The sequence below is a fragment of the Lampetra fluviatilis genome, chromosome 68 (genome assembly GCF_964198595.1).
Source record: "Lampetra fluviatilis chromosome 68, kcLamFluv1.1, whole genome shotgun sequence".
Classification (NCBI taxonomy): domain Eukaryota; kingdom Metazoa; phylum Chordata; class Hyperoartia; order Petromyzontiformes; family Petromyzontidae; genus Lampetra; species Lampetra fluviatilis.
In genome coordinates this window covers 2,354,125-2,381,624 of record NC_136342.1, presented here as the reverse complement: position 1 = coordinate 2,381,624, position 27,500 = coordinate 2,354,125, and the positions used below count along the sequence as shown (strand labels likewise).

Genomic DNA, 27,500 nt, shown 5'->3' with positions numbered 1-27,500 from the left:
GGACGTGAGGGTGACGTGTGGTGGTGGACGTGAGGGTGACGTGTGGTGGTGGACGTGCGGGTGACGTCTGGTGGTGGACGTGCGGTGGACGTGTGGTGGTGGACGTGCGGGTGACGTGTGGTGGTGGACGTGCGGGTGACGTGTGGTGGTGGACATGAGGGTGACGTGTGGTGGTGGACGTGCGGGTGACGTGTGGTGGTGGACGTGAGGGTGACGTGTGGTGGTGGACATGAGGGTGACGTGTGGTGGTGGACGTGCGGGTGACTTGTGGTGGTGGACGTGAGGGTGACGTGTGGTGGTGGACATGAGGGTGACGTGTGGTGGTGGACTAACCCATGTGCTCTCTGTGTTTGCAGGTGAACAACTTCGTCGTATTTGAAGGATTTTTCCAAAATGGCGGAGGTGAGCGATCCGGCGTTGGGCTACACAGGGGACCTTTGTCTTTGTGGACAGCACTTGCCCCTACAGCCCGTCACAGGCTACACGGGGGACCTTTGTCTTTGTGGACAGCACTTGCCCCTACAGCCTGTCACAGGCTACACGGGGGACCTTTGTCTTTGTGGACAGCACTTGCCCCTACAGCCTGTCACAGGCTACACGGGGGACCTTTGTCTTTGTGGACAGCACTTGCCCCTACAGCCTGTCACAGGCTACACGGGGGACCTTTGTCTTTGCTCGCTGACAGCACTTGCCCCTACAGCCTGTCACAGGCTACACGGGGGACCTTTGTCTTTGCTCGCTGACAGCACTTGCCCCTACAGCCTGTCACAGGCTACACGGGGGACCTTTGTCTTTGCTCGCTGACAGCACTTGCCCCTACAGCCCGTCACAGGCTACACGGGGGACCTTTGTCTTTGTGGACAGCACTTGCCCCTACAGCCTGTCACAGGCTACACGGGGGACCTTTGTCTTTGTGGACAGCACTTGCCCCTACAGCCTGTCACAGGCTACACGGGGGACCTTTGTCTTTGTGGACAGCACTTGCCCCTACAGCCTGTCACAGGCTACACGGGGGACCTTTGTCTTTGTGGACAGCACTTGCCCCTACAGCCTGTCACAGGCTACACGGGGGACCTTTGTCTTTGCTCGCTGACAGCACTTGCCCCTACAGCCTGTCACAGGCTACACGGGGGACCTTTGTCTTTGCTCGCTGACAGCACTTGCCCCTACAGCCTGTCACAGGCTACACGGGGGACCTTTGTCTTTGCTCGCTGACAGCACTTGCCCCTACAGCCCGTCACAGGCTACACGGGGGACCTTTGTCTTTGTGGACAGCACTTGCCTCTACAGCCTGTCACAGGCTACACGGGGGACCTTTGTCTTTGTGGACAGCACTTGCCCCTACAGCCTGTCACAGGCTACACGGGGGACCTTTGTCTTTGTGGACAGCACTTGCCCCTACAGCCTGTCACAGGCTACACGGGGGACCTTTGTCTTTGTGGACAGCACTTGCCCCTACAGCCTGTCACAGGCTACACGGGGGACCTTTGTCTTTGTGGACAGCACTTGCCCCTACAGCCTGTCACAGGCTACACGAGGGACCTTTGCTAGCTCACAGCACTTGCCCCTACAGCCTGTCACAGGCTACACGGGGGACCTTTGTCTTTGTGGACAGCACTTGCCCCTACAGCCTGTCACAGGCTACACGGGGGACCTTTGTCTTTGTGGACAGCACTTGCCCCTACAGCCCGTCACAGGCTACACGGGGGACCTTTGTCTTTGCTCGCTCACAGCACTTGCCCCTACAGCCTGTCACAGGCTACACGGGGACCTTTGTCTTTGTGGACAGCACTTGCCCCTACAGCCTGTCAGGCTACACGGGGGACCTTTGTCTTTGCTCGCTGACAGCACTTGCCCCTACAGCCTGTCACAGGCTACACGGGGGACCTTTGTCTTTGCTCGCTCACAGCGCTTGCCCCTACAGCCTGTCACAGGCTACACGGGGGACCTTTGTCTTTGCTCGCTGACAGCACTTGCCCCTACAGCCCGTCACAGGCTACACGGGGGAGCTTTGTCTTTGTGGACAGCACTTGCCCCTACAGCCTGTCACAGGATACACGGGGGACCTTTGTCTTTGTGGACAGCACTTGCCCCTACAGCCTGTCACAGGCTACACGGGGGACCTTTGTCTTTGTGGACAGCACTTGCCCCTACAGCCTGTCACAGGCTACACGGGGGACCTTTGTCTTTGTGGACAGCACTTGCCCCTACAGCCTGTCACAGGCTACACGGGGGACCTTTGTCTTTGTGGACAGCACTTGCCCCTACAGCCTGTCACAGGCTACACGGGGGACCTTTGTCTTTGTGGACAGCACTTGCCCCTACAGCCTGTCACAGGCTACACGGGGGACCTTTGTCTTTGTGGACAGCACTTGCCCCTACAGCCTGTCACAGGCTACACGGGGGACCTTTGTCTTTGTGGACAGCACTTGCCCCTACAGCCCGTCACAGGCTACACGGGGGACCTTTGCTAGCTGACAGCACTTGCCCCTACAGCCTGTCACAGGCTACACGGGGGACCTTTGCTAGCTGACAGCACTTGCCCCTACAGCCCGTCACAGGCTACACGGGGGACCTTTGTCTTTGTGGACAGCACTTGCCCCTACAGCCCGTCACAGGCTACACGGGGGACCTTTGTCTTTGTGGACAGCACTTGCCCCTACAGCCTGTCACAGGCTACACGGGGGACCTTTGTCTTTGTGGGCAGCACTTGCCCCTACAGCCTGTCACAGGCTACACGGGGGACCTTTGTCTTTGTGGACAGCACTTGCCCCTACAGCCTGTCACAGGCTACACGGGGGACCTTTGTCTTTGTGGACAGCACTTGCCCCTACAGCCCGTCACAGGCTACACGGGGGACCTTTGCTAGCTGACAGCACTTGCCCCTACAGCCCGTCACAGGCTACACGGGGGACCTTTGCTAGCTGACAGCACTTGCCCCTACAGCCCGTCACAGGCTACACGGGGGAGCTTTGTCTTTGTGCGCAGTGCCCAGGCCCGCCACGCTGCGTGTGGACGTGCGGGGTCCTCACAGCGGCCGCGGCCCCAAGTGGACGGAGCGACCGACCGGCGCGGCGCCTGCGGAGGCCACGGGGCGACTGCCACGTGGGCTGTCCGGTACGGTGATCTTACAGCGCGGCGGGGGTGATGGTGGTGGTGATGGTGGTGGTGGTGGTGATGGTGGTGGTGATGGTGATGATGACGTGGGCTGTCCGGTACGGTGATCTTACAGCGCGGCGGGGGTGATGGTGGTGGTGATGGTGGTGGTGGTGGTGATGGTGGTGGTGATGGTGGTGATGATGGTGGTGATGATGGTGGTGGTGGTGGTGATGATGGTGGTGGTGGTGATGATGATGGTGATGATGGTGATGATGGTGGTGGTGATGGTGGTGATGATGGTGGTGATGATGGTGGTGATGATGGTGATGATGATGGAGACACACGGGGACACATGGAGAGACACACGGAGACACACGGAGACACACGGAGAGACACACAGAGACACACGGAGACACACGGAGAGACACGGGGACACACGGAGACACACGGAGAGACACAGAGACACACGGAGACACGCGGAGAGACACGGAGAGACACGGAGAGACACGGAGACACGCGGAGAGACACGGAGACACACGGAGACACACGGAGACACGCGGAGACATACGGAGAGACACGGAGACACACGGAGACACACGGAGACACGCGGAGACACACGGGAACACACGGAGACACACGGAGACACGCGGAGACACACGGAGACACGCGGAGACACACGGAGACACGCGGAGAGACACGGAGACACGCGGAGACACACGGAGACACGCGGAGACACACGGAGACACACGGAGACACGCGGAGAGACACGGAGACACGCGGAGACACACGGAGACACGCGGAGACACACGGAGACACACGGAGACACACGGAGACACACGGAGAGACACGGAGACACGCGGAGAGACACGGAGACACGCGGAGACACACGGAGACACACGGAGAGACACGGAGACACACGGAGACACACGGAGAGACACAGAGACACACGGAGACACGCGGAGAGACACGGAGAGACACGGAGAGACACGGAGACACGCGGAGAGACACGGAGACACACGGAGACACACGGAGACACGCGGAGACATACGGAGAGACACGGAGACACACGGAGACACACGGAGACACGCGGAGACACACGGGAACACACGGAGACACGGAGACACGCGGAGACACACGGAGACACGCGGAGACACACGGAGACACGCGGAGAGACACGGAGACACGCGGAGACACACGGAGACACGCGGAGACACACGGAGACACACGGAGACACGCGGAGAGACACGGAGACACGCGGAGACACACGGAGACACGCGGAGACACACGGAGACACACGGAGACACACGGAGACACACGGAGACACGCGGAGAGACACGGAGACACGCGGAGAGACACGGAGACACGCGGAGACACACGGAGACACACGGAGAGACACGGAGACACACGGAGACACACGGAGACACACGGAGAGACACGGAGACACACGGAGACACGCGGAGACACACGGAGACACACGGAGACACACGGAGACACACGGAGACACGCGGAGACACACGGAGACACGCGGAGACACACGGAGAGACACGGAGAGACATGGAGAGACACGGGGACAGAGAGACACACGGAGACACGCGGAGACACACGGGGACACGGAGACACACGGAGAGACACGGAGAGACACGGGGACACGGAGACACACGGAGAGACACGGAGAGACACGGGGACAGAGAGACACACGGAGACACACGGAGACACACGGGGACACGGAGACACACGGAGAGACACGGAGAGACACGGGGACAGAGAGACACACGGAGACACACGGAGACACACGGAGAGACACGGAGAGACACGGGGACAGAGAGACACACGGAGACACACGGAGACACGCGGAGACACACGGAGACACGCGGAGAGACATGGAGAGACACGGAGAGACACGGAGACACACGGAGAGACACGGAGACACGCGGGGACACGCGGGGACACGCGGAGACACGCGGAGACACACGGGAACACACGGAGAGACACGGAGAGACACACAGAGACACACGGAGACACACGGAGAGACACGGAGAGACACGGAGAGACACGGAGAGACACGGGGACACACAGAGAGACACGGAGACACACGGGGACACGGAGACACACGGAGACACACAGAGAGACACGGAGACACACAGAGACACACGGAGTCACGCGGAGAAACACGGAGAGACACGGAGAGACACGGAGACACACGGGGACACACAGAGAGACACGGAGACACACAGAGACACACGGAGACACGCGGAGAGACACGGAGAGACACGGAGAGACACGGAGACACACGGGGACACACAGAGAGACACGGAGACACACAGAGACACACGGAGACACGCGGAGAGACACGGAGAGACACGGAGAGACACGGAGACACACGGGGACACACAGAGAGACACGGAGACACACGGAGACACGCGGAGAGACACGGAGACACACGGAGACACACAGAGAGACACGGAGACACACAGAGACACACGGTGACACACGGAGAGACACGGAGACACACGGAGACACGCGGAGAGACAGGGAGAGACACGGAGAGACATGGAGAGACACGGAGAGACACGGAGACACACGGAGACACACAGAGAGACACGGAGACACACGGAGACACACAGAGAGACACACGGAGAGACACGGAGACACACGGAGAGACATGGAGACACACGGAGAGACACGGAGACACACGGAGACACACGGAGAGACACGGAGAGACACGGAGACAGGGAGACACACGGAGACACACGGAGACACACGGAGAGACACGCGGAGACACACGGAGAGACACGGAGAGACACGCGGAGACACACGGAGAGACACGGAGAGACACGGAGAGACACGCGGAGACACACGGAGAGACACGGAGAGACACGGAGACACACGGAGAGACACGGAGAGACACGCGGAGACACACGGAGAGACACACGGAGACACACGGAGAGACACGGAGAGACACGGAGAGACACGGAGAGACACGGAGAGACACGGAGACACACGGAGAGACACGCGGAGAGACACGGAGAGACACGGAGAGACACGCGGAGACACACGGAGAGACACGGAGAGACACGGAGACACACGGAGAGACACGGAGACACGCGGAGAGACACGGAGAGACACGGAGAGACACGCGGAGACACGCGGAGACACGCGGAGAGACACGGAGACACACGGAGAGACACGGAGACACACGGAGAGACACGGAGACACGCGGAGAGACACGGAGAGACACGCGGAGAGACACGGAGAGACACGGAGACACACGGAGAGACACGGAGAGACACGCGGAGAGACACGGAGAGACACGGAGACACGCGGAGACACACGGAGAGACACGGAGAGACACGGAGACACACGGAGAGACACGGAGACACGCGGAGAGACACGGAGAGACACGGAGAGACACGGAGAGACACGCGGAGAGACACGGAGAGACACGGAGACACACGGAGAGACACGGAGACACGCGGAGAGACACGGAGAGACACGGAGAGACACGCGGAGACACGCGGAGACACGCGGAGAGACACGGAGACACGCGGAGAGACACGGAGAGACACGCGGAGAGACACGGAGACACGGAGACACACGGAGAGACACGGAGAGACACGGAGACACACGGAGAGACACGGAGAGACACGCGGAGAGACACGGAGAGACACGCGGAGAGACACGGAGAGACACGCGGAGAGACACGGAGAGACACGCGGAGAGACACGGAGAGACACGGAGACACACGGAGAGACACGGAGAGACACGGAGAGACACGCGGAGAGACACGGAGAGACACGGAGACACACGGAGAGACACGGAGAGACACGGAGAGACACGGAGAGACACGGAGACACACGGAGAGACACGGAGAGACACGCGGAGAGACACGGAGAGACACGGAGAGACACGCGGAGACACACGGAGAGACACGGAGAGACACGGAGACACGCGGAGACACACGGAGAGACACGGAGAGACACACGGAGAGACACGGAGAGACACGGAGAGACACGCGGAGAGACACGGAGAGACACGGAGACACGCGGAGACACACGGAGAGACACGGAGAGACACGGAGAGACACGCGGAGAGACACGGAGAGACACGGAGAGACACGGAGACACACGGAGAGACACGGAGAGACACGCGGAGACACACGGAGAGACACGGAGAGACACGCGGAGACACACGGAGAGACACGGAGAGACACGGAGAGACACGCGGAGAGACACGGAGAGACACGGAGAGACACGCGGAGACACACGGAGAGACACGCGGAGACACACGGAGAGACACGGAGAGACACGCGGAGAGACACGGAGAGACACGCGGAGAGACACGGAGACACGCGGAGACACACGGAGAGACACGGAGAGACACGGAGAGACACGGAGAGACACGCGGAGAGACACGGAGAGACACGGAGACACGCGGAGACACACGGAGAGACACGGAGAGACACGGAGAGACACGCGGAGAGACACGGAGACACGCGGAGACACACGGAGACACACGGAGAGACACGGAGACACACGGAGAGACACGGAGACACGCGGAGACACGCGGAGACACACGGAGACACACGGAGACACGCGGAGACACACAGAGAGACACGGAGAGACACGGAGAGACACGCGGAGAGACACGGAGAGACACGGAGACGCACGGAGACACACGGAGAGACACGGAGAGACACGGAGACACACGGAGAGACACGGAGACACACGGAGACACACGGAGAGACACGGAGACACACGGAGAGACACACGGAGACACACGGAGACACGCGGAGAGACACGGAGAGACACGGAGAGACACGGAGACACACGGAGAGACACGGAGACACACGGAGAGACACGGAGAGACACGGAGAGACACGGAGACACACGGAGACACGCGGAGAGACGCGGAGACACGCGGGGACACGCGGAGACACGCGGAGACACACGGAGAGACACGGAGAGACACGGAGACACACGGAGAGACACGGAGAGACGCGGAGACACGCGGAGACACGCGGAGACACACGGGGACACGGAGACACGCGGAGACACACGGAGAGACACGGGGATAAAGAATGGATCAGATGAATGGAGGTTAGTGAGTGATAGGTGTACGAGAATAATGATTATGGTGTGAGACAGAGCGAGAGACAGAGAGACACAGAGAGACACGGTGCGAGAGACACAGTGTGAGGTTGCCTTTGCCCTGTGACCCGCAGCATCGGCAGGGCCGTCCGACGTGCCCTGGCCGCTGAGCCTGAGCCCCAGCCGGCGCCTCTCGCGCTCACACTCGCTGGGGCCCGTCGCATCCCAACATCATCATCAGCAACATCAGCAGCAGCAGCAGCAACAGCATCATCATCAGCAGCAGCAACCTCAGCAGCAGCAACCTCAGCAGCAGCAGCATCAGCAGCAGCAGCAGCAGCATCATCATCATCATCAGCAGCAGCATCATCATCAGCAGCAGCATCAGCAGCAGCAACCTCAGCAGCAGCAGCATCAGCAGGAGCATCAGCAGCAGGAGCAGCAACAACATCATCAACATCATCAGCAGCGGCATCAGCAGCATCAACATCACCATCAGCAGCAGCAACATCATCAGCAGCGGAGCTTGCCCGCTGCGTTGCCGCTGGCGCGCGACGAGGAGGTGGTGGAGCAGGTGGTGGAGGAGGTGGTGGAGGTGAAGGAGGAGGTGGAGGAGGTGGTGGAGGAGGTGGTGGTGGAGAGGCGTCAGCGGAGGGCAGCGCCTCCCGGCTGCTCCATCTCCGCGTGGAACTTCGGCGGCCTGAGAGCGGCGGCGACGGGGGTGTGCAGGTGTGTGTGTGTGTGTGCAGGTGTGTGTGTGCAGGTGTAGGTGTGCAGGTGTGTGTGTATGCAGGTGTGTGTGTGTGAGAGAGTGTGTGTATGCAGGTGTGTGTGTGTGTGTAGGTGAGAGTGTGTGTATGCAGGTGTGTGTGTGTGTAGGTGAGAGTGTGTGTGTGTGTGCAGGTGTGTGTGTATGCAGGTGTGTGTGTGTAGGTGTGTGTGTAGGTGTGTGTGTGAGTGTGTGTGTGTGTGTAGGTGTGAGAGTGTGTGTGTGTGAGAGAGTGTGTGTGTAGCTGTGTGTGTGTAGGTGTGTGTGTGTAGGTGTGTGTGTGTAGGTGTGTGTGCAGGTGTGTGAGTGTGCAGGTGCGTGTGTGTGTAGGTGTGTGTGTAGGTGTGTGTGTGTGTAGGTGTGTGTGCAGGTGTGTGTGTGTGTGTATGCAGGTGTGTGTGTGTGTATGCAGGTGTGTGTGTGTGTAGCTGCGTGCGTGAGTTTGCAGGTGTGTGTGTGACTTGGTGTGTGGGTGAGCGTGTAGGTGTGTGTGTGTGTAGGTGTGTGCGTGAGTGTGTAGGACCGTGAGTGTGTAGGACCGTGCGTGTGTAGGCGTGAGTGTGTGTGTGCGTGTGTCTGCGTGTGCGTGAAGGTGTGTGCATGTTTAGGTGTGTAGGTGTGTGCGTGAGTGTGTAAGTGTGCGAGTGTAGGTTCGTGCGTGAGTGTGTAGGCGTGTGCGTGTTTAGGTGAGTGTGTAGGTGTGTGCGTGAGTGTGTAAGTGTGTGAGTGTGTAGGTGAGTGTGTAGGTGTGCGCGTGAGTGTATAGGTGTGTGGGTGAGTGTGTGCGTGTGTAGGTGTGCGTGAGTGTGTGTGCACGCGTGTAGGTGTGCGCGTGAGTGTGTAGGTGTCTGCGTGTGCGTGAAGGGGTGTGCGTGTGACCTGCCATCCAGCCTTCGACACTTCACGTGGCCTCAAAGTGCACATCGCGTAGCATAACCACCGTGGTAACGTCACCGCCAATCGGCGGTTATCCCGGCGTGGTGCTGGCCACCCACCCACCTCCTCGTGCGCCGTGCCGGCCTTCATCGCTGCTGCTACTCGCAAACAGCACTTGCCCCAACAGCCTGTAAAGGCTACAGGGGGGATCTTTGTCTTGACTAACTTGTACCAACAACTCTAACCCTCAGGTCTGCGACCGCCACCGCCACCACCGCCACCACCACCACCACCATCACCGCCACCGTCACCACCACCACCGCCACAACCAAACTACCATCACTGCCCCCCATCATCTCCTCCTCACCCCTCACTGGACGCCCACCGCTGCAACCTTCGGTCGATCACCTCCCACAGTCCTTTGCGGCCAGCACCCGGGCTCAGGGTGGCGGCACCGGCTACCCAGCATGCACCTCTGCGTCGCCGCAGTCGGGCTTCCCGGCGTGCATCGCGGCGGTCCAGTCGGTCCTCCCAGCGTGCACCGGGGTGAGGCCCGCCTTCCCAGCATGCACTTTGGTCCCCGTGAATCTCCCAGAGTGCACCACGACCGTTCAGCCCAGCCTCTCGGCATCGGCCGGGCCGGGAACGCCCGTTCGGGGCGGCGACCGGCGCCAGCAGGCGTCGTCGTCGCCGGGGCCGTTGCCGCGGCAACGCGCCGAATCGTGGACGGTGACGGGGGCGGCCGGCCCCCGTGGTGCGGCCGAGTTGGTGCGGCTCAAGAACGTGTACCGCGACACGCGGCCGTGGTGACCGGCGGGGCAGAGGTGACCGGCGGGGCAGAGGTCGCAAGCGGGGTTTTGATCGCTAACCCGGCTACCCGTACCCGGCCGCACCAGGGTCGCAGATGGGTACCCGTACCCTACCCGTACCCTACCCGTACCCTACCCGTACCCGTACCCTACCCGTACCCGGCCGCACCAGGGTAGGATACGGGTATCGGGTACCCGATTGCGACCTCTGGGATGAAGCCATGTTGCAGGCGCGGGTGGGTTGATTCTAGGAACTTGAATTGTGAGAAGAGACAAGACGTTGGGAAATGAGTGACAAACGGTGACTCACCGGTGACTCACGGCCTACCCGTACCCGTACCCTACCCGTACCCTACCCGTACCCTACCCGTACCCTACCCTACCCGTACCCTACCCGTACCCTACCCTACCCGTACCCTACCCGAAATGAGTGACAAACGGTGACTCACCAGTGACTCACGGCCTACCCGTACCCGTACCCTACCCGTACCCTACCCGTACCCTACCCGTACCCTACCCTACCCGTACCCTACCCGAAATGAGTGACAAACGGTGACTCACCAGTGACTCACGGCCTACCCGTACCCGTACCCTACCCGTACCCTACCCGTACCCTACCCGTACCCTACCCTACCCGTACCCTACCCGAAATGAGTGACAAACGGTGACTCACCAGTGACTCACGGCCTACCCGTACCCTACCCTACCCTACCCGTACCCTACCCGTACCCTACCGAGTTTGTGAGTGAATGTGCCTGTGTGCAATTTGTGCTTCCAACGATTGGACTCCCACAGTGAACTGGACTTCCATGGTAAACTGGACTTCCATGGTAAACTGGACTTCCATGGTAAACTGAACTCCCATGGTGAACTGGGCTCCCATGGTAAACTGGACTCACAATACCCCCCCCCCTCGCCGTGGGCTTGACGATTGGCGGTTTGACCGCAAGACACCCGACTCTCACACACTGGACAAAACTGTTGTTTGCTAAAACGCTCGCACAAGAAAATAAATATCAACTTGCTTCCTGACGACGTGTCTGTCTGTCTGTACGAGTCTAATGTGCGAGTCTATGAGTCTCTGTGCGAGTCTATGGGTCTCTGTGCGAGTCTATGGGTCTCTGTGTGAGTCTATGGGTCTCTGTGCGAGTCTGTGGGTCTCTGTGCGAGTCTATGGGTCTCTGTGTGAGTCTATGGGTCTCTGTGCGAGTCTATGGGTCTCTGTGCGAGTCTGTGGGTCTCTGTGCGAGTCTATGGGTCTCTGTGCGAGTTTATGGGTCTCTGTGCGAGTCTGTGGGTCTCTGTGCGAGTCTGTGGGTCTCTGTGTGAGTCTATGGGTCTCTGTGTGAGTCTATGGGTCTCTGTGTGAGTCTACGGGTCTCTGTGTGAGTCTGTGGGTCTCTGTGTGAGTCTATGGGTCTCTGTGTGAGTCTATGGGTCTCTGTGCGAGTCTGTGGGTCTCTGTGCGAGTCTGTGGGTTTCTGTGCGAGTCTATGGGTCTCTGTGCGAGTCTATGGGTCTCTGTGTAATGAGGCTGTGGGTCTGTGTGTGAGTCTATGGGTCTCTGTGCGAGTCTGTGGGTCTCTGTGCGAGTCTATGGGTCTCTGTGCGAGTCTATGTGTCTCTGTGCGAGTCTATGGGTCTCTGTGCGAGTCTATGGGTTTCTGTGCGAGTCTGTGGGTCTCTGTGTGAGTCTATGGGTCTCTGTGCGAGTCTATGTGTGAGTATATGGGTCTCTGTGTGAGTCTGTGGGTATCTGTGTGAGTCTGTGGGTCTCTGTGTGAGTCTATGGGTCACTGCGCCAGTCTGTGGGTCTCTGTGTGAGTCTATGGGTCTCTGTGCGAGTCTATGGGTCTCTGTGCGAGTCCATGGGTCTCTGTGCGAGTCTATGGGTCTCTGTGTGAGTCTATGGGTCTCTGTGCGAGTCTATGGGTCTCTGTGCGAGTCTATGGGTCTCTGTTTGAGTCTGTGGGTCTCTGTGCGAGTCTATGGGTCTCTGTGCGAGTCTGTGGGTCTCTGTGCGAGTCTGTGGGTCTCTGTGTGAGTCTATGGGTCTGTGCGAGTCCATGGGTCTCTGTGCGAGTCTATGGGTCTCTGTGCGAGTCTATGGGTCTCTGTGTGAGTCTATGGGTCTCTGTGTGAGTCTATGGGTCTCTGTGCGAGTCTATGGGTCTCTGTGCGAGTCTGTGCGAGTCTATGGGTCTCTGTGCGAGTCTATGGGTCTCTGTGTGTCTATGGGTCTGTGCGAGTCCATGGGTCTCTGTGCGAGTCTATGGGTCTCTGTGCGAGTCTATGGGTCTCTGTGTGAGTCTATGGGTCTCTGTGCGAGTCTATGTGTGAGTATATGGGTCTCTGTGTGAGTCTGTGGGTATCTGTGTGAGTCTGTGGGTCTCTGTGTGAGTCTGTGGGTCTCTGTGTGAGTCTATGGGTCACTGCGCGAGTCTGTGGGTCTCTGAGTCTATGGGTCTCTGTGCGAGTCTATGGGTCTCTGTGCGAGTCCATGGGTCTCTGTGCGAGTCTATGGGTCTCTGTGTGAGTCTATGGGTCTCTGTGCGAGTCTATGGGTCTCTGTGTGAGTCTGTGGGTCTCTGTGCGAGTCTATGGGTCTCTGTGCGAGTCTGTGGGTCTCTGTGCGAGTCTGTGGGTCTCTGTGTGAGTCTATGGGTCTGTGCGAGTCCATGGGTCTCTGTGCGAGTCTATGGGTCTCTGTGCGAGTCTATGGGTCTCTGTGTGAGTCTATGGGTCTCTGTGCGAGTCTATGGGTCTGTGCGAGTCCATGGGTCTCTGTGCGAGTCTATGGGTCTCTGTGCGAGTCTATGGGTCTCTGTGTGAGTCTATGGGTCTCTGTGCGAGTCTATGGGTCTCTGTGCGAGTCTATGGGTCTCTGTGTGAGTCTATGGGTCTCTGTGCGAGTCTATGGGTCTCTGTGTGAGTCTGTGGGTCTCTGTGCGAGTCTATGGGTATCTGTGCGAGTCTGTGGGTTTCTGTGCGAGTCTATGGGTCTCTGTGTGAGTCCATGGGTGTCTGTGCGAGTCTGTGGGTCTCTGTGCGAGTCTATGGGTCTCTATGCAAGTATATGGGTCTCTGCAAGTCTATGGGTCTCTATGCAAGTCTATGGGTCTGTGTGTGTGTCTGTGGGTCTTTATGCAAGTCTATGGGTCTGTGCATGATTCTATGGGTCTGTGTGTCTATGGGTCTCTATGCAAGTCTATGGGTCTGTGTGAGTCTATGGGTCTGTGTCTATGGGTCTGTGCGAGTCTATGGGTCTCTATGCGAGTCTATGGGTCTCTATGCAAGTCTATAGGTCTGTGCGAGTCTATGGGTCTCTATGCGAGTCTATGGGTCTCTATGCGAGTCTATGGGTCTCTATGCAAGTCTATGGGTCTCTATGCAAGTCTATGGGTCTGTGTCTGGGTCTGTGCGAGTCTATGGGTCTCTATGCGAGTCTATGGATCTGTGTGCAAGTCTATGGGTCCCTATGCGAGTCTATGGGTCTCTATGCAAGTCTATGGGTCTGTGTATGGGTCTCTATGCAAGTCTATGGGTCTGTGTGTGTGTGTCTATGGGTCTCTATGCAAGTCTATGGGTCTGTGGCTATGCGGCTGGAACCCGGATTCGAACCCAGGCTCCCGGCTCCCGCGTCACGGCCAAAGCAGGGAGGGGGTCTCCTTCCCTTCAACAGGAACACCGCGACAACTAATCCACACGAGATCGTCTTTTATTCATTACAAAAAATATATATATATACATTGATTGGGTTAATCAGTCAGTCGGAGGTTGGGGTAGGGGGGTGCTTAGTTTGGTGAACTTCCACCCCCCTCCCCCCCGCTCATTCCGATTAGCGCGGTCGGCAATACGTGCGGTGCGAAAGAAGTTGAACGTACATACGTACATAGCCACCACCACCTACACCATCACCATCTACACCATCACCACCACCATCATCACCATCACCACCACCTGCACCTGCACCATCTGCACCATCACCACCATCTACACCACCACCACCTACACCACCACCACCTACACCACCACCACCTACACCATCATCACCATCACCATCATCACCACCACCATCTACACCACCACCGCCATCTACACCATCACCACCTACACCACCACCTACACCATCATCACCATCATCACCACCACCATCTACACCACCACCACCATCTACACCACCACCACCTACACCACCACCATCTACACCACCACCACCATCTACACCACCACCACCATCTACACCATCATCACCACCACCATCATCATCATCACCACCACCATCATCATCACCACCACCATCATCACCACCACCACCATCATCTACATCACCACCTACACCACCACCACTATCTACACCACCACCACTATCTACACCACCACCATCTACACCACCACCACCACCTACACCACCACCACCTACACCACCTACACCACCACCACCATCTACACCACCACCACCTACACCACCACCTACACCATCACCACCATCTACACCACCACCACCACCTACACCTACACCACCACCTACACCACCACCACCTACACCACCACCACCACCTTCTACACCATCACCACCTACACCACCACCACCACTAACCACAGCCAACATCACCACCACCACCTACACCACCACCAACACTACCACAGCCAACATCCCCACCCCCATCACCACCACGTGCTGGAGTGCAAACCAATGAAAAGATTGAAAACTCATTTCTTTAGAATTGCTTGTTGTTGTTGTGTTTAGTTTGACGTCCCTCCCTATTATTTGACCAGGTAAGGGGCATTTTGAGCTATAAAGCTATTTTTCAGAAGCGACACGGTCATCGCAAATGATAGCTCAACGAAGTGGCTCTTCATCATCATCACCACGTGGAATTGTATATCAGCAGCCACAAAAACGTACTCCTAAAACGCACGTTTCTAAACGTCGAGGGAAAATCCGGAGGACCCGGAGAAAAATCCACGCGACCACGGGGAGAACATGCAAACTCCAAATATAGTAATATACAGAAGGCATCAGGGTCGGGATCGAACCCACGAAGCTCCTGCATACCAGGCGAGGTAGTTAACATCTCCTAGCCACCGTGATGACGATGAGAGAGAGACGCAAACTCCAAATATACAGCAGCAGGCATCAGGGTCGGGATCGAACCCACGAACCTCCTGTGTACCAGGCGAGGTAGTTAACACATCTCCTAGCCACCGTCATAATGATAAGAGAGACACACGCAAACTTCAAATATACAGCAGGCGTCAGGGTCGGGATGGAACCCACGACCTCCTGCATATCCGGCGAGGCAGTTAACATCTCCTAGCCACCGTGATGATGACAGAGACACGCAGACTCCAAATATACAGCAGCAGCAGGCGTCAGGGTCGGGATGGAACCCACGACCTCCTGTATACCAGGCGAGGCAGTCAACATCTCCCAGCCACCGTGATGATGATGAGAGAGAGAGAGAGACACGCAAACTCCAAATATACAGCAGCAGCAGGTGTCAGGGTCGGGATGGAACCCACGACCTCCTGTATACCAGGCGAGGCAGTCAACATCTCCTAGCCACCGTGATGATGATGAGAGACGCCATCTTCAAATATACAGCAGCAGCAGGCGTCAGGGTCGGAATGGAACCCACGACCTCCTGTGCACCAGGCGAGGCAGTCAACATCTCCAAGCCACCGTGATGATGATGAGAGAGAGACGCAAACTTCAAATATACAGCAGCAGCAGGCGTCAGACGAGGCAGTCAACATCTCCCAGCCACCATGGCGCTTTGTAGAAGGACGTTCCTCTCCCTTCAGCTTTTGCCCGAATCATTTGACTCGTCGTCTCCTGCCATGAATTCCAGGCCATCCAGCGGAATGTTCTGCTCCTTGATGGCTTTCTGCAGAGGGGGACGGGGAGGAGGGAGAAAAAAAATTAACCCGTAAAAACTACGTTTTTCTACTATAAATCCTTTATATGCGTGGCGGCTAGAGTCCTCTCGTCCTCTGGCTTGAGATGGCTGCCACCTATGGGTCAGATGAGTGCCTGCCACCATTAAGCAATTGGTAATTACATATAATTTATTTTTTCCTATAAAGTGTAAAATTTTGGGAAAAAATGTTCGCGAACATTAATTGTCACGCACAACGAGTCTGTGTGCAAAATGTCAGCTCGATCGGATCACGGAAAGTGGGTTAAAAAACGACTGAAAGATTTGCACGGTCCTAAGCAAGCAAGCGAACTTAATATAAAGGATTTAAAAAAAACGAAATCACAAGCCATGAAGAGCCGAGCCCTGCGGAGTGGCTGTGTTATTGTGCGATGTTGAACTTCTTTCGCACCGCACGTGGACTAACACCGCACTAACACTGCACGTAGACTGCACGTAGACTAACACCACACTAACACTGCACGTAGACTAACACCACACTAACACTGCACTAACACCACACTAACACTGCACGTAGACTAACACTGCACGTGGACTAACACTGCACGTAGACTAACACTGCACTAACACTGCACGTAGACTAACACTGCACGTAGACTAACACTGCACTAACACTGCACGTAGACTAACACTGCACGTAGACTAACACTGCACGTAGACTAACACTGCACTAACACCGCACGTAGACTAACACTGCACGTAGACTAACACTGCACTAACACCGCACGTAGACTAACACTGCACGTAGACTAACAACAAACAGTCGTAGTGGTGCGACTTTGGCCATCCAGAACAGACTGCAGTGCAAGGCAGAGGTCGCAAACGGGTTTTGATTCCTTACCCGTACCCGGCCGCACCAGGGTCGCAAACGGGTACCCGTACCCATACCCGGCCGTACCCGTACCCTACCCGTACCCGGCCGGGTACGGGTAGGGTACGGGTATCGGGTACCCGATTGCGACCTCTGGGATGAAGCCACGTTGCAGGCGCGGGTGGGTTGATTCTAGGAACTTGAATTGTGAGAAGAGACAAGACGTTGGGAAATGAGTGACAATCACGGTGACTCACCAGTGACTCACGGTCTACCCGTACCCGTACCCGGCCGCACCAAGGTCGCATACGGGTACCCGTACCCGGCCGTACCCACTACTGAATGTGACATTTGTAAACCCGTTTGGCTCTGTATCATCTACAATTAAAAAGTCACACGAGGCCGAGGCTTTCGCCGACCTTGCCTAGCCCGCCCTGCCGAGCTATGCGCGCTCTTGCCCGGCCGGGAATGGAGGGAGGTGGGGGGTGATGTTTCCAAGATGTAATAAACTTAATTGCAGACTTTTACAATGTACTGCAACTACCTCCGAACAACAACACACCCCCACACCCCACGCAAGCAAAAGAATAAAATCGCCACTGTTTAAAAAATAAAATAACACACCCTCCACCCAACACGCACGAGGCCGGAGGCTTTTACCGCTCTTTCCTAAGCGTAGCCGGCCGCCATCGTCGCCTCTTTGCTCGGCCCACCCCGACCCTGCCACCCCTCCCCCGGTAAGGGAGGTCGCTATCACCTTGAGACGCTTAATCATTGGAGATACACACATTTGGTTTTGCCGGTATCAAAGTAGGTTAGTTAACATCTACGGGATAAATTTCGATTTAAAGCTTTCGTGACTGCAGGGATTCATCTTCTTGGTTCTTTCGGTAAAGTCACGTAGAATGGAAATAATAAAATAATAAAAATAAAACATTATTTTAATAAAACATTATTTTATTATGTTTTCTTTTTATTATTTTATTATTTCCATTCTACGTGACTTTACCGAAAGAACCAAGTAGATCTACGGGATACTTTTTTTACCGGATTAAAGTATGGATAAAAATAAGGATAGGTGTGTTTTACCATTCTTATTCTTCTGGCAATAAACAACACACATGAGTTGCGTTAAGTTGTTAAAACCACCAAAATAGATTGTAGCTTTTTGCAAGGGATCAAGTTAACGCATTAAAGCACCCACGATATCTGTGGTGAACGTGCAAATGAACATCGCTCTGATAATAACACTGGTCAACACACTTTTTCTGGCATAAGGTTTAGGGTAATTTTGGCATCAGTTTTTGTCTATCACATCAGGTTTTTGAGATATCTAATATTGCATTTTCAATAAAAACTGCAGAAAAAAAAGACTAAATAAATGTGGATATCTACATAAAATGATATTATAAACACACTATCCTAAAAACACAGCACCATATTTTAACACTAAAGCAGTCACTGACTCGCAACAACTTGCAATCATAAGTGACAGCGTTAATTTCGGGTAAAATAAATGAAAATGGGGTATGCCGATAGCATAGAAATGCGATGTGATAGAGCAAATCTGAGATCAGATTATGGAATCAGCACCCTGAAATTAGTCTAGAACAGCTGCAAAAGTCCAGGCCACGATGTCACACGTGTTCCCCCACACCGCACACACACCGCACACACACCGCACACACACCGCACACACACCGCACACACACCGCACACACACCGCACACACACCGCACACACACCGCACACACACCGCACACACACCGCACACACACCGCACACACACCGCACACACACCGCACACACACCGCACACACACGTGTGTTCCCACACACCACACACACACCACACACACACACCACACACACACCACACACACCACACACACACCACACACACACACCACACACACCACACACACCACACCACACACACCACACCACACACACCACACACACACCCCACACACCGCACACACAATATCACACACGTGTGTTCCCACACACACACACACGTGTGTTCCCACACATACACACACAATGTCTCACGTTTGTTCACACACACAATGTTTCACACGTGTATCCCCACACACACACACGTGTGTCCCCACATACACACACACGTGTGTCCCCACATACACACACACGTGTGTCCCCACACACACGTGTGTCCCCACACACACACACACGTGTGTCCCCACACACACACACACGTGTGTCCCCACACACACACACACGTGTGTCCCCACACACACACACACACGTGTGTCCCCACACACACACACACGTGTGTCCCCACACACACACGTGCGTTCCCACACCACACACACACGTGTGTCCCCACACCACACACACACGTGTGTCCCCACACACACATACGTGTGTCCCCACACACACACACACAATGTCACACACACACACACAATGTCACACACGTGTGTCCCCACACACACACACCACACACTGTCTCACACGTGTGTTCCCACACACACACAATGTCCCCCCACACACACGTGTGTCCCCCCACACACACACGTGTGTCCCCACACACACACACACGTGTGTCCCCACACACACACACACGTGTGTCCCCACACACACACACGTGTGTCCCCACACACACACACGTGTGTCCCCACACACACACACGTGTGTCCCCACACACACACACACGTGTGTCCCCACACACACACACGTGTGTCCCCCCACACACACCACACACACACCACACACACACACGTGTGTCCCCACACACACACACGTGTGTCCCCACACACACACACCACACACACACACGTGTGTCCCCACACACACACACGTGTGTCCCCACACACACACACGTGTGTCCCCACACACACACACCACACACACAACACACCTTGAGACACGCCTGGTAGCCCTTGAAAACCTCCGCGCACGGATCGTCCCCGCTGCGGTGCTCGCCCTTGAGGAAGCGCTCCGAGAACCACGCGTTTAAAGCAGCGGTCGTAGGCCCGCTTCAGATCCGTGCAGCCCGCGCCGATGCTGTCCATGACTGCTGCTGATGTTGGAGTGGCACGCGGAGAGGGAGGGGGAGGGTGTGGGGGGTGGGGGGAGGATGTGGGGTGGGGGGATGTGGGGTGGGGGGAGGGTGTGTGGGGTGGGGGGGATGTGGGGTGGGGGGAGAGTAGGGGGGAGGGTGTGTGGGGTGGGGGGAGGGTGTGGGGGGTGGGGGGAGGATGTGGGGTGGGGGGATGTGGGGTGGGGGGAGGGTGTGTGGGGTGGGGGGATGTGGGGTGGGGGGAGGATGTGGGGTGGGGGGGAGGATGTGTGGGGTGGGGGGAGGATGTGGGGTGGGGGGAGAGTAGGGGGGAGGGTGTGTGGGGTGGGGGGAGGATGTGGGGTGGGGGGAGGGGGGAGGGTGTGGGGTGGGGGGAGGATGTGGGGTGGGGGGAGGATGTGGGGTGGGGGGAGGATGTGTGGGGTGGGGGGAGGATGTGGGTTGGGGGGTGGGGGGAGGATGTGGGGTGGGGGGAGGATGTGGGGTGGGGGGAGGATGTGGGGTGGGGGGAGGATGTGGGGTGGGGGGAGGATGTGTGGGGTGGGGGGAGGATGTGGGGGGTGGGGGGAGGATGTGGGGGGTGGGGGGAGGATGTGGGGTGGGGGGAGGATGTGTGGGGTGGGGGGAGGATGTGGGGTGGGGGGAGGATGTGGGGTGGGGGGAGGATGTGGGGTGGGGGGAGGATGTGTGGGGTGGGGGGAGGATGTGGGGGGTGGGGGGAGGATGTGGGGGGTGGGGGGAGGATGTGGGGTGGGGGGAGGATGTGTGGGGTGGGGGGAGGGTGTGGGGTGGGGGGAGGGTGTGTGGGGTGGGGGGAGGATGTGTGGGGTGGGGGGAGGATGTGTGGGGTGGGGGGATGTGGGGTGGGGGGAGGGTGTGGGGGGTGGGGGGAGGATGTGTGGGGTGGGGGGAGGATGTGGGGTGGGGGGAGGGTGTGTGGGGTGGGGGGAGGATGTGTGGGGTGGGGGGAGGATGTGTGGGGTGGGGGGAGGGTGTGGGGGGTGGGGGGAGGGTGTGGGGGGTGGGGGGAGGATGTGTGGGGTGGGGGGAGGGTGTGGGGTGGGGGGGAGGGTGTGTGGGGTGGGGGGAGGATGTGTGGGGTGGGGGGAGGATGTGTGGGGTGGGGGGAGGGTGTGGGGTGGGGGGAGGGTGTGTGGGGTGGGGGGAGGATGTGTGGGGTGGGGGGAGGGTGTGGGGTGGGGGGAGGGTGTGTGGGGGTGGGGGGAGGGTGTGTGGGGTGGGGGGAGGATGTGTGGGGTGGGGGGAGGATGTGTGGGGGTGGGGGGAGGATGTGTGGGGTGGGGGGAGGATGTGTGGGGTGGGGGAGGGAGGGGGGAGAGGGAGGGGGGATGTGGGGTGGGGGGAGGATGTGGGGTGGGGGGAGTAGGGGGGAGGATGTGGGGTGGGGGGAGGGGGAGGATGTGGGGGGAGGGGGAGGATGTGGGGGGAGGGGGAAGTAGGGGGGAGGGGTGGGGGAGTAGGGGGGAGGGGTGGAGATGGGGGGTGGGGGGAGTAGGGGGGGGGTGTGGGGGGAGTAGAGGGGAGGGGGGGATGTGTGGGGTGGGGGGAGTAGGGGGGAGGGGGGGATGTGGGGTGGGGGGATGGGGGGGTGGGGGGAGTAGGGGGGAGGGGTGGGGGGGGGGGAGGATGGGGGGAGGGGGAGGATGTGGGGTGGGGGAGTAGGGGGAGGGGGGGGATGTGGGGTGGGGGGGGTGGGGGGAGTAGGGGGGAGTAGGGGGGGAGGGGTGGGGGAGTAGAGGGGAGGGGGGGGATGTGGGGTGGGGGGAGTAGGGGGGGGGATGTGGGGTGGAGGGAGTAGGGGGGAGGGGTGGGGGAGTAGGGGGGAGGGGGGGGAGGTGGGGGGGTGGGGGAGTAGGGGGGAGGGGGGGGATGTGGGGTGGGGGGAGTAGGGGGGGGGGGGGGGATGTGGGGTGGGGGGAGTAGGGGGGAGGGGTGGGGGGTGGGGGGAGTAGGGGGGGGGGGATGTGGGGTGGGGGGAGTAGGGGGGAGGAGGGGATGTGGGGTGGGGGGAGTAGGGGGGAGGAGGGGATGTGGGGTGGGGGGAGTAGGGGGGGGGGGGAGGATGTGGGGTGGGGGGAGTAGGGGGAGGGGGGAGATGGGGGGTGGGGGGAGTAGGGGGGAGGGGTGGGATGTGGGGTGGGGGAGTAGGGGGGTGGGGGAGATGTGTGGGGGGGGGGGGAGCGAGGGGGACCACCACCACCTCCACGTTGTCTGTCCCTCGTCGATAGCTCAGTGAGAGGGGTGGTTTGGTGGTTGGTGGTTGTGGTGGTGGTTGTGGTGGTGGTGGTTGTTGGTGGTGGTTTTTGTTGTTGGTGGTGGTTGTGGTGGTGGTGGTTGTTGTTGTTGTTGGTGCTGTGATGGCTTTGACCCGCTAGGTGGCGGTGCGAGCCTAAGCGAGCCTCACCACCCACCAAGACAAAGACAAAGGTGCCCCGTGTAGCCTTCGCACAGTTGTCGGGGCAAGTGCTGTTAGCGAGTAGCAGCACCACCGATCGAAAGTCCGGCACGAGGCGGTGGGTGGCCACCACTTACCACGTTATACAAAAGATAAAGCCCCCCCCTGTAGCCTTCACAAACTGTAGGGGCAAGTGCTGTTAGCCGGTAGCAGCAGCAGCACCTATGAAAGGGGGGCACCGTGGCACACGAGGGGGTGGGTGGACAGCCCTACCACGCCCGGCCGCCTTTGTCTCCCCAGTGGCCACGTGATGATGATGGTGATTCTAGATTTGAAGCTTTCGTGACTGCAAGGATTCATATTCTTAGCTTTTTAAATCCTTTATAATAAGTTCGCTTGCTTGCTTACGACCGTGCAAATCTTTCGGTCGTTTTTTTAACCCACTTCCCGTGATCAAATCGAGCTGACATTTTGCACACAGACTCGTTGTGCGTGAGAATGCATTTTCGTGAGAATTTTTTTTTCCAAAAGTTTACACTGTTTAGGGAAAAAAGTTACATATTTAATTACCAATTGTTTAATGCTGCCAGACAATCATCTGACCCATAGGTGGCAGCCACCTCAAGCCAGAGGACGAGAGGACTCTAGCCGCCACGATGCCACGCATATAAAGGATTTATAGTGAAAAACTTTCTTTTTACGGGTTAATTTTTTTCGGTAAAGTCACGTAGGTAAAAGATTTAAAATTAATAAATGTGAAATAAAAATAAAATAAAAATCACGACGCTTCGGAGGCAACACAAGCTTCCGTCTTCAGGTGGAACCGTCACAGCACGATTGCTGAAACGTGGTGATTTTTATTTAATTTTAATTTTACTTTTATTAATTTTAAGTTTTTTTACCTACGTGACTTTACCGAAAAAACCTAAGAAGATGATGGTGATGATGATGAGTCACTTGGTTGAGTTAGGTTGCTTCTTAAAAAGAACGACACAGAAGCTGAGTGGGGGGGCCTTACTTGGTCTAATAACACATCGCTCAGTTTAAAATATAAATGTATAAACAAGTATAACCCGTAAAAACAAAGTTTTTCACTATAAATCCTTTATATGCGTGGCGGCTAGAGTCCTCTCGTCCTCTGGCTTGAGATGGCTGCCACCTATGGGTCAGATGATTGCATTGCACCATTAAGCAATTGGTAATTACATATAATTTTTTGTCCTAAAAAGTGGAAAATTTTGGAAACATTTTTCCACGAACATTAATTGTCACGCACAACGAGTCTGTGTGCAAAATGTCAGCTCGATTGGATCACGGGAAGTGGGTTAAAAAACGACCGAAAGATTTGCACGGTCCTAAGCAAGCAAGCGAACTTAATATAAAGGATTTAAAAAAAGTTTTTTCAGTTGAAACACCGCACCAGATTCTCATTTGAGGCTGAGCCGACCTAGGGGAAGCACCAGGACCGGTTCAGATAATCTTGATTACTGGTATTGGTGGTGGTGGGCTTGGTGGTGTTGGTGGTGTTGGTGGTGGTGTTGGTGGTGGTGGGGTTGGTGGTGTTTGTGTGGTTGGTGGTGGTGGTGTTGGTGGTGTTTGTGTGGTTGGTGGTGGTGGTGGGGTTGGTGGTGGTGGTGGTGATGGTGGGGTTGGTGGTGGTGGTGTTGGTGGTGGTGTTGGTGGTGGTGGGGTTGGTGGTGTTTGTGTGGTTGGTGGTGGTGGTGTTGGTGGTGTTTGTGTGGTTGGTGGTGGTGGTGGGGTTGGTGGTGGTGGTGGTGATGGTGGGGTTGGTGGTGGTGGTGTTGGTGGTGGTGTTGGTGGTGGTGGGGTTGGTGGTGTTTGTGTGGTTGGTGGTGGTGGTGTTGGTGGTGTTTGTGTGGTTGGTGGTGGTGGTGGGGTTGGTGGTGGTGGTGGTGATGGTGGGGTTGGTGGTGGTGGTGTTGGTGGGGTTGGTGGTGGTGTTGGTGGGGTTGGTGGTGGTGTTGGTGGTGTTGGTGGTGTTTGTGTGGTTGGTGGTGGTGGTGGGGTTGGTGGTGGTGGTGGTGATGGTGGGGTTGGTGGTGGTGGTGTTGGTGGGGTTGGTGGTGGTGTTGGTGGGGTTGGTGGTGTTGGTGGTGGTGTTGGTGGTGTTGGTGGTGTTTGTGTGGTTGGTGGTGGTGGTGGGGTTGGTGGTGGTGGTGGTGATGGTGGGGTTGGTGGTGGTGGTGTTGGTGGAGTTGGTGGTGGTGTTGGTGGTGTTGGTGGTGTTTGTGTGGTTGGTGGTGGTGGTGGGGTTGGTGGTGGTGGTGGTGATGGTGGGGTTGGTGGTGGTGGTGTTGGTGGGGTTGGTGGTGGTGTTGGTGGGGTTGGTGGTGTTGGTGGTGGTGTTGGTGGTGTTGGTGGTGTTTGTGTGGTTGGTGGTGGTGGTGGGGTTGGTGGTGGTGGTGGTGATGGTGGGGTTGGTGGTGGTGGTGTTGGTGGGGTTGGTGGTGGTGTTGGTGGGGTTGGTGGTGTTGGTGGTGGTGTTGGTGGTGTTGGTGGTGTTTGTGTGGTTGGTGGTGGTGGTGGGGTTGGTGGTGGTGGTGGTGATGGTGGGGTTGGTGGTGGTGGTGTTGGTGGAGTTGGTGGTGGTGTTGGTGGTGTTGGTGGTGTTTGTGTGGTTGGTGGTGGTGGTGGGGTTGGTGGTGGTGGTGGTGATGGTGGGGTTGGTGGTGGTGGTGTTGGTGGGGTTGGTGGTGGTGTTGGTGGGGTTGGTGGTGTGGTGGTGGTGTTGGTGGTGTTGGTGGTGTTTGTGTGGTTGGTGGTGGTGGTGGGGTTGGTGGTGGTGGTGGTGATGGTGGGGTTGGTGGTGGTGGTGTTGGTGGGGTTGGTGGTGGTGTTGGTGGGGTTGGTGGTGTTGGTGGTGGTGTTGGTGGTGTTGGTGGTGTTTGTGTGGTTGGTGGTGGTGGTGGGGTTGGTGGTGGTGGTGGTGATGGTGGGGTTGGTGGTGGTGGTGTTGGTGGGGTTGGTGGTGGTGTTGGTGGGGTTGGTGGTGTTGGTGGTGGTGTTGGTGGTGTTGGTGGTGTTTGTGTGGTTGGTGGTGGTGGTGGGGTTGGTGGTGGTGATGGTGGGGGTTGGTGGTGGTGGTGTTGGTGGAGTTGGTGGTGGTGTTGGTGGTGTTGGTGGTGTTTGTGTGGTTGGTGGTGGTGGTGGGGTTGGTGGTGGTGGTGGTGATGGTGGGGTTGGTGGTGGTGGTGTTGGTGGGGTTGGTGGTGGTGTTGGTGGGGTTGGTGGTGTTGGTGGTGGTGTTGGTGGTGTTGGTGGTGTTTGTGTGGTTGGTGGTGGTGGTGGGGTTGGTGGTGGTGGTGGTGATGGTGGGGTTGGTGGTGGTGGTGTTGGTGGGGTTGGTGGTGGTGTTGGTGGGGTTGGTGGTGTTGGTGGTGGTGTTGGTGGTGTTGGTGGTGTTTGTGTGGTTGGTGGTGGTGGTGGGGTTGGTGGTGGTGGTGGTGATGGTGGGGTTGGTGGTGGTGGTGGTGTTGGTGGGGTTGGTGGTGGTGTTGGTGGGGTTGGTGGTGTTGGTGGTGGTGTTGGTGGTGTTGGTGGTGTTTGTGTGGTTGGTGGTGGTGGTGGGGTTGGTGGTGGTGGTGGTGATGGTGGGGTTGGTGGTGGTGGTGTTGGTGGAGTTGGTGGTGGTGTTGGTGGGGTTGGTGGTGTTGGTGGTGGTGTTGGTGGTGTTGGTGGTGTTTGTGTGGTTGGTGGTGGTGGTGGGGTTGGTGGTGGTGGTGGTGGGGTTGGTGGTGGTGGTGTTGGTGGGGTTGGTGGTGGTGTTGGTGGGGTTGGTGGTGTTGGTGGTGGTGTTGGTGGTGTTGGTGGTGTTTGTGTGGTTGGTGGTGGTGGTGGGGTTGGTGGTGGTGGGGTTGGTGGTGGTGGTGTTGGTGGGGTTGGTGGTGGTGGTGGGGTTGGTGGGGTTGGTGGTGGTGGTGTTGGTGGTGGGGTTGGTGGTGTTGGTGGTGTTTGTGTGGTTGGTGGTGGTGGTGGGGTTGGTGGTGGTGGTGTTGGTGGTGTTGGTGGTGGTGGAAGGCATGGGCCATATCACCTCAATAATAACGGTAGGAGGCTGCTAGACTTGTGTGCAGCCCATGGGCTTGTAATTACCAACACGTTGTTCAGGCATCGGCACATCCACACAACATCATGGATGCATGCCGGGTCCAAGCAAGAACATCTGCTGGACTACGTAGTGACGGATCAGCAGATGCGAGCCCATGTCTTTGACACCAGGACCTACCGTGGAGCTGATCTGCCCTCTGACCATCGACTTGTCATCTGTAAGATGCGCCTGCCATTATTCCACTCCGGTGGTGGGTGTACACACAAGACCCCATTCCAACCTAAGGTGGCCTGGTCTCAGTTAGCTGATGAAAGTTGCAAGCGAGAATTTCATCATCGCTTGCGGCTGGGGTTGGCATCGTCCCCCAGCTCTTCCAGATGTCGAGGGTAAATGGCTTGAGGTTTAGGACTGTGACTCAGGCAGCTGCAATTGCTGCTTTGGGTACGCGGTGCAGACCTCCCCAGAGACCCTGGCTGACGGAGGAGGTGTTCAGGATGGTTGAAAAAAAACGACAGGCCCACTCTCATCGGCTACAGCATCCCACGTCAGAGAATGAGGAGGCTTACCGCAGCCTTCGCTC

At 57.5% G+C, this 27,500-nt stretch overlaps 2 protein-coding genes and 1 pseudogene across 3 annotated transcripts in view; 1 reads left to right on the top strand and 2 right to left on the bottom strand.

Moving 5' to 3' along the window:
* The window catches only part of LOC144952576 (uncharacterized), a 30,578-nt gene extending 18,919 nt beyond the window's left edge, over positions 1 to 11,659 (top strand). For both annotated transcript variants that reach the window (XM_078883047.1, XM_078883046.1), the window contains 4 exons: positions 357 to 402; positions 2,989 to 3,117; positions 8,321 to 8,915; positions 10,083 to 11,659. In XM_078883047.1, coding sequence (XP_078739173.1) covers positions 357 to 402; positions 2,989 to 3,117; positions 8,321 to 8,915; positions 10,083 to 10,641 — 1,329 coding nt within the window. In that variant the 3' untranslated portion in view covers positions 10,642 to 11,659. The remainder of the gene's footprint in view (positions 1 to 356; positions 403 to 2,988; positions 3,118 to 8,320; positions 8,916 to 10,082) is intronic.
* Positions 11,660 to 15,227: 3,568 nt separating this feature from the next.
* Positions 15,228 to 20,441, bottom strand: LOC144952588 (TP53-regulated inhibitor of apoptosis 1-like). Its single transcript, XM_078883068.1, is given in 3 exon segments — positions 15,228 to 16,531; positions 20,274 to 20,369; positions 20,371 to 20,441. Coding segments are annotated over 3 exon segments (240 nt in total). The 5' UTR covers positions 20,428 to 20,441; the 3' UTR covers positions 15,228 to 16,444.
* Positions 20,442 to 27,443: 7,002 nt separating this feature from the next.
* Positions 27,444 to 27,500, bottom strand: part of LOC144952508 (TP53-regulated inhibitor of apoptosis 1 pseudogene) — a 1,002-nt pseudogene continuing 945 nt past the window's right edge.